A 13,702-nucleotide genomic window follows, 5' to 3' on the forward strand; every position below is an offset into this window, starting at 1 on the left:
GAACTGGTGCTGGCCAGATAAGAGGTCAAGTGTGTACAGGGAAAGAGCAGTGGGACATTATAGACCCAGTGGCCACTAGCTTTGTGACCCTGGCAAGTCACATAGGTTCCCTGGAGCTCTCATCACCTCATCTCTGTCTCGTCCAGCTCCAAGTCCTTGGTTCTATGTTCTGTATATACATGTGAGGTCTGTCACTCCCGAGCTCTCCCACATGGCCACTGTGTGGTTACTTATATGTAGCCTAGAGCTGGAGAGATGGCTCAGAGGGTAAGAGCACTGGCTGCTCTTCCAAAGGTCCTGAGTTCAATTCCCAGCAACCACATGGTGGCTCATAATCATCTGTAATGAGATCTGGTGCCCTCTGTACATGCAGATAGAACATTGTATACATAATAAATAAATAAAGCTTTGAAAAAAATTATATGTAACCTAATTTCTGACATATTATTATAGCATACAAACTTAGTCTTTCCACCGCTGAGGAACCTGGCCTAGCTCAGATACTGCCCAGAGTTGTAAGAGCAAATGGCACCCGATTTCTGAGTGGCAAAATTCTACTGATGCTCCCTAGCCCAATCTTCAGCGGACACAGGCCCCTGGGAAGATGAGTAGAAATGTCATCGGTGACCCTTGGGGACCTGAGCCTCTCTTTCCTGGGGCCTTTATTTCCACGTGGACATATTTCAGTTGAGAAACTGAAATCCCAGCCACCTCAGCATTATTCCCTGAGGGGGGAAGTTGTCTCCTCTGTTCTAACCGCAGAATGACCAACACAGAAGACTCTGTGTGTGAGCTCAAAAGATGTGGGCACCTAGCACATGGATACATGCCTGTAATCCCAGCACATGGACACACGCCTTCAATCCCAGCACATGGACACACGCCTTCAATCCCAGCACATGGGTACACACCTTTAATCCCAGCACTCAAGAGCCATAGGCAGAAAGATCTCTGTGACTTCAGGCCTGCCTGGTCTACATAGTAAGGTTCATGACAGCTGGGGCTACACAGTCAAACCCTGTCTGGAAAACTAAATAACTGAAAAGTAAAAGGTGAAGGGATTCCTCCAGCAACATGCAAGCGATCACTTCTACCTGGACACCCAGCCTGTTCTTTCCCCTTCTTTCCGATGTGTCTCCCTGGAGCTAGTGTCAGGCCCCACTGGTTGGGGTCTCCATCCCCTGAGACTGATGCTGCCTTCAGACTCTAGTCACAGCCCCAGGTTGCCTTATCTGTGCTGCCCAGCCCTCTGCTAAAGACAAGGTCCAGCCGATTTGTGAGAGTCAAAGGACTCAGGCAAGCACTTAGGTTTGTTGGTTTGTTTCAAAGGCTACAGATACAGATACACGGGGAGAAGTCCAGGAGGAACACAGAACTTCTGTACCCTCCCAGGACGTACCAACCCCAGAACCTCCATATGCCAGCAGTCTGAAAGCTCTCCAAACCCTGTGCTCTGAGGATCTTAGGGGGCTTCATTCCACAGCCATGACTAAACAACTCCATGGCCATTGGTGACCAACTCAACAGGTTAAATGACAGAACTGGAAAATGCCAACAGGTCTTTCCTGAGATCACAGTCCATCTTGAAACTACCTGTGTGCTGTCGGCACCCAGTCATCTCACTAGCACACAGAAAGACACACCTGCCTGGCAATTGCTTGCAAGGGTATTAGGACTTTTATGTCAAAAGAAAAAGAAAAAAAGCTGCCTTTAATCCCAGCACTCGGGAGGCAGAGCCATGCGGATAGTTGTGAGTTCAAGGCCAGCCTGGTCTACAAAGCGAGTCCAAGACAGCCAAGGCTACACAGAGAAACCCTGTCTCGAGGGCGGGGGGAGGGGAGGGAGAGAGAGAGAGAGATGGGGGGGGGGGCAGACTGTATTAGTTACTTGTCTCATCCGTGACAAAATACCTGTCAAGAGAAACCAGAGGCTGGAGAGACGGCCAGTGAGTAATATCACCCGCTATGCAAGCGCAAGGATTTGAATTTCAATCTGGCTGGGCATGGCCGACATACACCTGCGACCCTAGCATGTGAGGCCAGAGACAGAGTTGCTGGCACTTAGTGGCCACCAGCTTAGCTCCAGGCTCCGTGAGAGGCCTTGCCTCAACAGAATAAGGAGGGTAATAGAGCAGAACCTCCAACACCATAGCGTTGTCCTCTGTCCTCCGTGCACACACCACATTCACATATGTACAAAAAATGAAAGGGGGGGCAGGGAAAGATATAAGGATGGGGAGGGGGCTTGCTTTGGCCTAGCTTGAAGGTACAGTCTATGGGGCAGGGGGGCATGGGGGAAGGGAGGCATGGGGGCAGGGGGCAGGGGAACATGGGGGCAGGAGCTTGAGGCAGCATTGGCTCCACAGTCAGGAAGTAGACGAGGGATAAATGTTTATGCACAGTTCACCTTCTTTTTTATTCAGTCCAGGACCCCAGCCCTTGGAATTATACTGACCACATTTGGAGTGTGCCTTCTAACCTCAACCAGTAACATCCTCACAGATGTGCATGGGGAGGGTGGGGCTTGTTTCCATGGTGATTCAAAATACCAGGGGGTTGCCCTAGGAAATTACATCACAGAAGACCAAGTCTGTGTTTCAGAATCATGGTCACCAAATAGGGGAGGCCAAGTTGCAGTACCAACAACAGGTCTGCACAGGAACGTTAAGGTCCGGGAGGGTGGGGGTAGGGAGGTTCCCTTCGCTGTGATTTAATTATGGCTTTGTGACTCAGAGATGTTGAAAACAGTGTGAATGAGCCTACTCCCCAGTGGCTTGTAATCTTTTGCCATCCCACTTGTTCCAAGAGTTCCCAACTTGACAGCTCACCAGCAGGCTGGCCCATTCTGTCCTGTTCTTTTTTTGGTTTTTGGAAACAGGGTTTCTTTCTCTGTGTAGCCTTGGCTGTCCTGGACTCGCTTTGTAGACCAGGCTGGCCTTGAACTCACAGTGATCCACCAGCCTCTGCCTCATGAGTGCTGGGATTAAAGGCGTGCACCACCACTATCTCTTCCCTGTGAGGAGCGGCACTTGTAATGAATGCCCTTGCTACAGTCCCTAGGAATCTCCACTCTACAAGCACTTAATGCCAGCCTAACGAGTTTCTCTGTGGAAACTGTCAAGAGCTCTCACTGGCACGCTCAGGTATTGCTTACTGGTTTATTGGAACAGAATGCTGTCTGCACGGGGAGAGAGATGAGACTGAAAATAGCAAGACGCGGAGAATTGGAGACTTGGGAGAGAACAGGAAGGCGGTTGTTAGAGCAGTTAAACCCTGAGATTGATGGGACCTGCAGGAAACGGCGTGGCCAGCAGAAAGCGCACTCTAGCATACACCAGGTTTGGGGGAGGAAGTTGAGCAGTTAGAAGTCTTTGAAAGAGAGCCCGGTGTGGTGGCACATGCCTTTAATACCATCACTCGGGAGGCAGACGCGAGTGGATTGATTTGAGTTCGAGGCCAGCCTGGTCTAGAAAGCAAGTCCAGGACAAACAAGGCTACACAGAGAAACCCTGTCTTGGGGGGGGGGGGGAGTGTTTGAGAATATCCACTTCTCCACTCTAATTCTGTTCTCCCCAAGGGATCTCCCCAAAATCAAACAAGCTTCCTTAGGAGCTGCCTGTAAAGGGCAGCTCCCCTGGCAGTTCCTGCTCTCCTTGCAAAATGACTCCTGGAGTCAGCAGCTGTCAGTTCCTCCTGTGGGGCTGTTTCTCAAGCTTGGGACTGTAGTTCTGTTTATCCCCGGCACACGGCACAGGAAAACTTAGCACAGTTGGTTCTGCCTAAATCTTTTTGTTCCAAAACACATTGGCCTCTCCTTCACTGGGAGTCACGGGCTAGAAACAAGGGTGATCTGAGCGGTGGCCAAGGCTGCAGGAAGGAGAAACTGGCTCTTCCACCTTCCTCAACAGCCGTGTCCTCCTCAAACTAGAGGCTCTGGATACTGAGGCACAGCCATGCAAGAGCCTCAGCTATTTCCGATCCTTCTACCCCATCGTCATCACCCTCACACTGTAAACACCAGTAACCTCCTCTGTGTGCCAAGCAACCTCACCAGCCTCCTTGTGGCACCCTCTGATTTGAATGTGAGAAAAGCAAACCTTAAGCCATCAAGCGGTTGTCAGAATAGAGCCTCACAGAGCGCCGTCTCCTGACACCCAGCACAGTTCTGCCTGTGTGCCGGCTATATATGGAGGTGACAGATGCAAAGTGAGAAAACAAATACAGCAAAAATGGCAGGACAAACCCTAAGAGGGACTGATACTAAAGTATGAAATAGCTGAGGCACACTGACGCCATTGCTGGCCCACAGTGCTTCCGTGGGGTCTAAGCTAATGGTTGCATGAGCTAGTCCATAAGCAGAGCTCACTGCCTTCTCTTATATTCATTTATTTATTTACTTTACATATATGAATATGCTATCTGCAAGTGTGTGTGTGTGTGTGGGCCTGGTGCCCGAGGATGTCAAAGAGGCATTCAGAACCCCTGGTTTTGATGGTTATGAACCATCATGTTGGATGCTGGGACTCAAACCCGGGTCCTCTGCAAGAGCACCAAGTGCTCTTAACCACTGAGCCAGCTCTCCAGCCCCTTTTCCTTCCTGCAAGTTTTACTTCACTTTGGGGCTGACTGTAGGCAAGCGTAATTTATAGGCAGAGGCAGGCCAGGCGTGAGGATGAATGAGAGAGAAGACAGCGGAAATTACCTCCTTCCTCCTGCCTTGTCTTTCATGGAAAGCCAATTCCACATGATTGCTAGTATTTCATAGCAAATGTCAGGGAGGGAAATGGCAGGAGAGGAGAGCTTCTCTACTAAGGCCAAAAAAATTAAAATAAATAAAAGCTGTGTGGTGGTCTAGTGAGACGGACGGAGTGCTGCGTCTCTAGGGGTTACAGGTAAAAGAGGTGGCTGGAGCAGAGTTCACACGCAGACCCAAGACTTGGGGTGGGGGTGTGGGTACTGAGGAACAAAAGCCTTCTGTTAAGGCTCCACACCCACCCCTCCTGCTGCCTGCTTGTTTTCTTGACATTTGCCACCTTGTTGGCAGTACAAGGAAACCACAGAGACCTTAGCTACTGCTTTGACTTGAAGGAAGTCCTCTGGTAGAAATGGATTAATTAAGTTGTCTGGGACTGGCGAGATGTAACGTGCCTGCCATGCAAGCCTGAGGACCTGAGTTGAGATCCCAGCACCCAAGTTCTGATCCACATAAAAAGCAGGGCATGCTGGGGCTGGAGAGATGGCTCAGAGGTTGAAAGCACACTGGCAGTTCTTCCAAAGGTCCTGATTTCAGTTCTCAGCAACCACATGGTGGCTCACAGCCATCTATCATGAGATCTGGTGCCCTCTTCTGGCCTGAAGGCACACATGCAGGCATAATACTGTATAAATAATAAATAAGTTTTTTAAATAAATAAAAATATTAAATTAAAATTTTAAAACACGGCATGCTGGGCATGGTAGCTCACACCTTTAGTCCCAGCACTTGGGATGCAGAGTCTAGCGTATCTCTGTGAGTTCGAGACCAGCCTGGTCTATAAAGTGAGTTCCAGGACAGCCAAGGATACACAGAGAAACCCTGTCCACAAAACAAAACAAAACAAAATCTTGGGGTGTAAGAAAAGGGAGGGATAAATTCTCATTTTCTTCCTTTTTGTTTTTTTGTTTGTTTGTTTTCCTTAATTCTTCATTGCTGGGTACTGAGGCTTAAAACCCAGGCCTGGCACATGCTACCCATGTGCTCCATCACTGAGTACATGCCCAGCCCATCTCAATTGTTTGAAACTGTCTCAGTGCCCTAACATGGCCTTCATCAACATGGGTTCTCACTGTGTAGCCCCAGCTGCCCTTGAGTCTTTTTGATCCTCCTTCTCATGGTCCTCACTAGCTGAAGTTACAGGGGTGCTGCCCCCACAGCTGGCCTCATTTTCTCAAATATGACCCAAATACAGTTGCTCGGTTTTGAGTGGTTTATTGGAAGTGTCTGTACAGCACTAACCCAGCATTTCCTTCCCTCAGTGACCATGCAGCAGGTGGCCAGGACAGTGGCCAAAGTGGAGCTCTCAGACCACGTGTGCGACGTAGTGTTTGCCCTCTTTGACTGCGATGGTGAGTGGGGTCCCGCGGAGTGTAAAGGGAGCGCTGGGCCTGCCTGTATTCCTGTTTATGTGAGGGTTTTATATGTCCGCATCTGCCTCTGCAGCTGCCTGGCCCTCCATACTGTGAGCTTGAGAGTTACCACCCTGGGCCCCAGTTTGCGTTTTCCACTTCCTTGGGTTGTTTTTGTTTTGTTTTGTTGATAAGGGCTGGCCTGGAACTCACTGTATACGGCAGCCTGATCTCAAACTCATAGTGATGCACCTGCCTCTGCCTCCCTCCTGAGTGTTGGTATGAAAGTAGTGCACTGCCACACCCAGTACGTTTTCCATTTCCTATAATTCCACCTCGCCTGTGGGTTTGAATTAGTGACCACATGGGTTTCAAAATGACAACAGGGCCAGGCATGGAGGTACACACCTTTAATCCCAGCACTTGGGAGGCAGAGGCAGGCGGATCTCAGTGAGTTCGAGCCCAACCAGGTCTACAAAGCAAATCCAGGACAGCCAGGACATTAAGAGAAACCCGGTCTCAGGGGGAAAAAAATGACAACAGGAATGACATTGATGAGATGGCTTGATTGAAACTGTGTTTTCCCAAGTTGCAATCCTGATGATCCCCAAAGAAATGCAATTTTCTCTGGAAAATAAAAATATTAGCAGCCCTCCCCATACACACACACACACACACATACACACACATACACACAGTGTGCTGCTTGTAGATGAAGGGCACACATGTTTTAACGGCTCTAGAAAGAACATGGCACAGCTCTGTCCATACAGAACATCATGAGGGCCAGGCTATGTCAAGTGCTGAGAACGGAGAGAAGAGCTGGGCTCAGCAGGGAAGAGGGTTCAGTTCCCAACTCCCACATAGCAGCCCCCAACTGTCTGTTACTCTAGTTCTAAGAGATCATTCCCTTCTGACCCTCAGCACCAGGCACACATGAGACGTGCATACATGCAGGCAAACACCCATGCACACAGAATTTTAAAAACCAAAAAGAAAGAAGAGATAAAGAGTCTGATCCATCTTGGAGAGGATGCATAAACTCAGATCAGTCAAGGTTCAAGGGCCAGAGCTAAGGATGAGCAGGATGGCCAAGTAAAGGACAGCAGGGACACCTTGGAGGTAAGAAGCAGGTAGAACATGTTTACACACACACACGCCAGGGGTCCTAATAACTTGCTACTTGAAGTGCTCCAGCAACCACACTGCTCCCCTGCACCACAGCACCCTCTCTCTGCCTCAGGGTAGCACTTGTCTCACTGGTGATATCACGTGTCTCTCCTGCATCCTTGAGAGTATTCTAAGGACCAGTGCAGGAAGTTCCTCCGTCTGTGTTTCAGCACAAGACCTGACCTGTGCTGTAGTCTCAGAGTGTCGGCGATTGGAAACATCAAGGAAGGAACCGAGCATCCTAAGCCGAGGGAGCTGACCTCTGCTGAGTGTGTGCCGGGCTGGAGAGCCCACAGCGTGTGAGGGGTGGGGCTGTCTCAGTGGCTTTCCCCCGGAGTTTCTACTCACACCTGTGTGTTTCCTCGCCCTGCAGGCAACGGGGAGCTGAGCAATAAGGAGTTCGTGTCCATCATGAAGCAGCGGCTGATGAGGGGCCTGGAGAAGCCCAAGGACATGGGTTTCACCCGGCTCATGCAAGCCATGTGGAAATGTGCCCAAGAAACTGCCTGGGACTTTGCTCTGCCCAAATAGCACCCCAATTCTTGGACCCCCTGGAGCGGCCCTTCATGCTGCTGCTGCTGCTGCTTTTGGGAATAGTGCCCCTGCCCACCCTACCCCCCCCCTTTCTGGGAGTGACCTCTGGGCTCAGCTGGCTTCCCTCCCCACCCTTCCCTGCCCTGGTCACTCTAGGCTCTGAGTCTGCAGTCAGATCAGAGGTCCTAAAAGAACATGAACAAGTCTTAAAAGTGGAGACCTTAGCTCCTTTAACAAGTGCTCTGTGGGTAAAGAACGAATGCTGGGAGGCCCCTCCCCCCCACACACACACCTGCCAGCCCTGGGAGGCATCCCAGCTCCAGTCTCTCACATTGCCTGCTCTTCCTCCTGCCGTCTTTAAGCCGCCAGTTTGAAAATACTCTGGCAGGCAAAAGGAAGTCTGTGATGGATGATAATGAAGCCGACCCTGGCACCCTGAGCTGGCAGGAAGCCTGGCCAGAGGAAGGATCTGTGGCAGACACTGGTGGCTCCAGGAAGGCCTCGTGCTCCCAGCACGATTCCAGATAGAAAGTAGCTGCTTGACGGTCCCCTCTGCTCCTTTGGTTCCCTCCCAGGCTCCCTGTGGTGCCTCCTCCTGGACTTTGCCTCACTAGCAGCAGTGGCTGAGTCCTCTGTTCCTTGTGTCGCCTACAGAGCCCTCTGCCCTCTGTCTAAAACCCTCGTAAAATATCACTTTAATTATAAGTTTGCAGTAAATAACCGCTAGGGCTCTTGTATCCGTTCTTTTAGGCTTTTCCTCTGCGCCCTTTTCATTTTGTCTCTGAAGCAGTAGACTCTAACTTGAGGCAGACACAAAAAGTGAAGGTGCGGCAGGCTTAGTGGCGCACGCCTTTACTCCCAGCACTTGGGAGGCAGAGGCAGGCCGATTACTGTAGTTCGAGACCAGCCTGGTCTACAAAGTGAGTCCAGGACAGCCAAGGCTACACAGAAAAACCCTGTCTCAAAAAACTAAAAAAAAGTGAAGGTGCTTGGACATTAAGGTGGCATTTTCCCATCACAGTTGGAATGGTAGTTTTATTTGGGACTATAGTACACAGTCCCTGACAAGAATTTTAATTTTGGATAGACTGAACATCCAGCATGGTGGACCTGCATTGTCAGATCCATAGCAACAGCGTCTGGTGGACTCAGCTCTACACTCACCCAGTGGGGTGTTGAGCTTGTCGGTCCCCATCTGTTCCCTCCTATGTTAAATGACAAGTTGAGCTGAATGAGCCCTAAGTTCCTTCCCATGAGCCTCTGCTTCAACTCTCCAGAGACACACACACCCCTCCCGGTTCTGCCACAGTGTGGCACTCAACCCTAACTCAGAACATTGCTGTTAGCAGGCAGCAAGAGAGCTGGGGCTTCTGCCCATACCTGAGGCAGAGGCAGAGGCAGAAGCCGCACTTCCTCTCCGGGGCTTCCTTTCCTTTCCACTTCCCTGAGAGCCAGCTTCACACTCACCCAGTCAGCTGCTTCCTGCTTCTTAGACTCTGTCCTCAACACCCTGCCTGGCCTTAGGTGCAGGCTTTGCTGTGCTGGTTGGTCTAAGCCTGAGGCAGTGCAAGCAGTTCTTAAACTTGTCCCAGAATCAGGCGTGGTGGTGCACGCTGGTAATCCCAGCACTCCGGGAGGCAGAGGCAGGTAGATCGCTGTGAGTTCAAGGCCAGCCTGGTCCATAAAGCAAGTCCAGGACAGCCAAGGCTACAGAGAGAAACCCTGCCTCAAAAAACCCCAAATAAGTCCTGGAATCCATGCTCGCCCTGTCCCCAGAAGTCCATCCACGGCCTGGGCAGAACATTCTTCTCCATACAAGAACAGTTCTACAGGGCTCTTGGGAGCAGCTGGGCCCTCTTAAGCTAAGGGTCAGTGTGGTCCGTGGAGACAAGAAACCAAGAAGCACGGTCTTAGAGACTGTTGCTAAGCAAAGGGAACTTAACGAATGTGCCATAGGTTTGTTATGGCTGAACCACATCCTCTAGAAAAAGGAGAGACAATGGCTGCTGCCACGCAGTGAAGAAGGAACACCGTGGGCCTTGGGACCCTGGTGCTGTGGCTATGCATCCTCTACAAGCCTTGCACCAAGCCCATAGAAGTCAAGAGGCTGGCTCAGCTGTGGGCTTCTAGTGCCACCTACTGGCAGAATGGCTCAGTGCAGGGAGTCTAGCCTGCCAGCAAGTGGCTTGAGGCTTGGCAGATGCAACTATGAAGAAAGGATTCAACTGCAGTTGAGGTGGGGTGGAGGGAAGGGGGAGGGGGGGCATTAGTGTACCAATCTCTGGCTTTAGAACATGAATGTTAATGAGTAAGCGTGTGTTCTTCGGGCTGTTCTATGTCACCTTCACTGATCAGCTGCTGCAGACCAGACGTTGAGCATGGGCTTTGAACAAAACTGTGCCATTCTCACCATGGTGTGCAGGCCTGTAGTTCCAGCAGCTGGGCAGTTGAAGCGGGAGGAAGGTAGCAAGTTGAGGCTTGCCTGGGCAACTGGGAGAGCAGCTGCATTTAAAGGAGAAAGGGGTGTCACTGCAGTTTATTCCTGACATTGGATTCTGGTTTTGTTTTGGAGACAGGATTTCACTCTGTAGCTTAGGCTGGCCTGGAATTTCCTGTGTAGGTCAGGCTGGTCTTGAACTCACAGCAATCCTCCTGCCTCAGCCTCCTAAGTAATAGGATTACAAATGCAAAGCTGGGGGGGGGGGTGGCACATGCCTTTGGGGGTGGGGGGAGCAGCAATTCCAGACATAGTTTCTCTGGGTAGCCCTGGCTCTCTTTGTAGACCAGGCTGGCCTTGAACTCACATCGATCTGCCTGCCTCTGCCTCCCTGAAACCTCCTGAGTGCTGGGACTAAAGGTGTGCACCACTACGTCCGGCTACTTTTTTTTTTTTTTTTTAAACAAAATCTGAAACCAAGAACCAAAATGCTTAGCATGAACTGAGGAATGTGATTACTTTTGCAGGCTTCAGTCTGAGAACTCGAAGCAGGGATGGCAACACACAGAAGCCGTTTAGGCTAGCCCTCAGGCTCAGGCTATTGTTCCTCCAAGCCTCTGTAAACAAGCCCCGCTTGGCTTGGTTGCCTTGGTCTGGTGTCTCTTCACAACAATGCAACAATGAGTAAGACACCTGCCAACCCGCCAAGGAACCAGACTCTAGGCTAAATTTTTAAATGAGACTTTGCATGCTGGAGAGATAGCTCAGTGGTTAAGAGCACTGTCTGCTCTTCCAGAGGTCATGAGTTCAATTCCCAGTAACCACATGGTGGCTCATAGCCATCTATAATGAGGTCTAGTGCTCTCTTCTGGTGTGTAGGCATACATGTATGTGTAATAAATAAATATTTTTTTAAAAAAAGACTTTGCCATTTTATCTGCAGGAAAAGGGGTGGTAAGAGAACAGACATAATCCAGGTCCTTAGCACACTGACAAAAGCACCCCACCCCACCTCCCCCAGCCTCGAAGCACCTGTGATCAGCAGAAGAGGGGACTCCTGACACTCAGAAAACGAAAGAGAACTCAGACACTTAGCAGGAAATGGAAGGTGTCTGCTCTTTAGCAGGAAATGGAAGGTGTCTGCTCTTCCAGAGGTCCTGAGTTCAATTCCCAGCAACCACCTGGTGGCTCACAACCATCTATAAAGTGATCTGATGCCCCCTTCTAGCCTGCAGGTGTACACACAGGCAGATCACTGTATACATAATAAATAAATAAATAAAAATCTGTCTTTCCAAGGCCAAGTGTCTCTGTGCCTCCAGATCCCCCTTTTTGCATCATTAAAATTTCTAATCCAATTAAATAACTTGTATTACAAAATCATATATTATAAAATTATATATATCCCATGTTAAGACCACAGAGAACCCCTTGGGAACACACTAGAAACAGTCACATCACAGTGATCACAGCCTTTCATGCTGCCGTCGTTTCTCATATTGAAAAAATTGCTGTATTTCTTAATCTTACATTGCTTGGCCTCAACATAAAGTTTGATAGTTTAAACGCTTCCTTCCTCCCTGAGAAACATCCACCTCACTTGGCCCCCAAGTAACTTATTTTCTTACCTCACAGCACATTTCAGTGCATTCTCCTTTCTTAGAGGAGCACTACACTTGCACAACCTCGCTTACATGCACATCACCAGTACATCTTCCCTAGGTCAAACTTTTAATACTCTTCCTAACAAACTGCTCCTTTCACAGACGTCCTGTTCCTCCAGTTCAAGTACACAGAAATTCTGTCCAGTTGTTCAGGCCAAGGATGTTGTGATTGGCGAGAAGTCCTCTGTTTCTCTCACATAGAACATCCGTCCACTGCAGCAGAAAAAAAAAAAATACAAAAACGTTTTCAAACTCTATCCAGAATTTAGCCAGATTTGGGAGGCAGAACGGAGGAATCACTGCAAGTTTAAGGACAGCCTGGTTTACAGAGTGAGTTGCAGTGCAGCCAAGGATACTTGGCTAGACCTTGCACATACACACACACACACACACACACACACACACACACACACACACACAACCAAGTAAATACACACATAGATGTGTATCTCCTCAATGCATATACATACCCACTGAGTCTCACCTCATTATAACAGCTGCTCTTTAACTTTTGCGTGTTTTTTGAGACAAGAGTTTCTCTATGTAGTCCTGGCTGTCCTGAAATTCTGTGAACCAGCCTGGCGTCGAACTCAGAGATCTCTCAGCCTCTGCCTTCCAAGTGTTTGGATTAAAGGTGTGTGCCACCACCGCATAGTGCTCTTTAACTTTCATTTGGGCTTATTGTTGTAGTTTCTTGTGAAAGACCATAAAGCAAGAGCTAAGAAATAGCCCGAGGTGGGGGTGGGGGAAGTAGGGGTGGGCGGGAGATGGAGAGACGGCACAGAGGTTAAGAGCACTGACTGCTCTTCTGAAGGTCCTGAGTTCAATTCCCAGCAACCACAGGATGACTCACAACCATCTACAACGAAATCTGGTGCCCTCTTATGACCTGCAGGTGTTACAAGCAGGCAGAACACTTTATACATACTAAATAAATCTTTTTTTTAAAAAAGAAAGAAGGACAGCAGGTTACCAAGAAGAGACTTGATACCCTATGAACATATACAGGGGGAGGTAATCCCCCTCAGGAACAGTCATAGGGGAGGGGAATAAGGGGAAAATGGGAGGGAGGGAAGAATGGGAGGATACAAGGGATGGGATAACCATTGAGATGTAACAAGAATAAATTAATAAAGGAGAAAAAAAAAGAAAGAAAGAAATAGCCAGTGGATTTGGCCAAGTGGAAGTCACTGACAACCTTCACGAAGTTGCAGTCACTGGAGTGAGAGCTCAGCTGAGCTGCATCCCGATTGGCCCCGCTCTGTAGTGTGACTCCTGTAAACTCCTTAATCCCTCAATAACTGGCAACGAAAATTCCCATTCTGAGCCTTTACATTTGTCGTTTCTTCCCCATGACCCATCCTTCCTCCAGCAGTCACATGTTCTTGTTTCTCCGGAATTCAGATGTCTGTAAAATGAGCTTCTGATATATTAAGCTATTTAAATAGTAGCCCCTCCCGTCTATCCCTCTACTTTTCGCTTTTTGCTTAACCGTGTCACTATCTGAATGTTTCCGTTTACTGGACTTCTCCCCACGCACGAAAGCTCTGTGAGGACAGGGATTTTGTTTTGACGCCACTGCAACGTCAAACAGCAGCGTCCGACAAAGATGGATATTCGGTAAACATCTGTACGATTAACAGTCTAAAACGCACAGTCTGAAACAGTCTACCACCAAGAACGTGCGCGCACAGTCAAACTACAGAGCTTGCGCTCTAGAGCTCCCGCGCGTTCTAACCGAACGCCCCCTTTTTAGGAGACATACGGTAGGGCTTCCGCCCGGGTTCAACCCT

General features: G+C 49.3%; 1 protein-coding gene and 1 long non-coding RNA gene across 2 annotated transcripts in view; one reads left to right on the forward strand and one right to left on the reverse strand.

The window, feature by feature from the left end:
* Nucleotides 1–8,530, forward strand: part of MICU1 (mitochondrial calcium uptake 1) — a 153,972-nt gene extending 145,442 nt beyond the window's left edge. The window contains exons 11-12 of the mRNA XM_084753577.1: nucleotides 6,015–6,104; nucleotides 7,648–8,530. Of these exons, the coding sequence (XP_084609703.1) occupies nucleotides 6,015–6,104; nucleotides 7,648–7,805 (248 nt within the window). The 3' untranslated portion in view covers nucleotides 7,806–8,530. The remainder of the gene's footprint in view (nucleotides 1–6,014; nucleotides 6,105–7,647) is intronic.
* LOC311581411 lies at nucleotides 8,225–13,680 on the reverse strand. The gene is made up of 2 exons (XR_014773769.1): nucleotides 12,394–13,680; nucleotides 8,225–12,122 (listed from the first exon to the last, which is right to left on the reverse strand). It is a non-coding gene; the product is annotated as an uncharacterized lncRNA (long non-coding RNA).
* Nucleotides 13,681–13,702: the final 22 nt, after the last annotated feature.

The sequence above is a fragment of the Acomys minous genome (assembly GCF_964271855.1).
Source record: "Acomys minous genome assembly, chromosome: 13".
NCBI lineage: Eukaryota > Metazoa > Chordata > Mammalia > Rodentia > Muridae > Acomys > Acomys minous.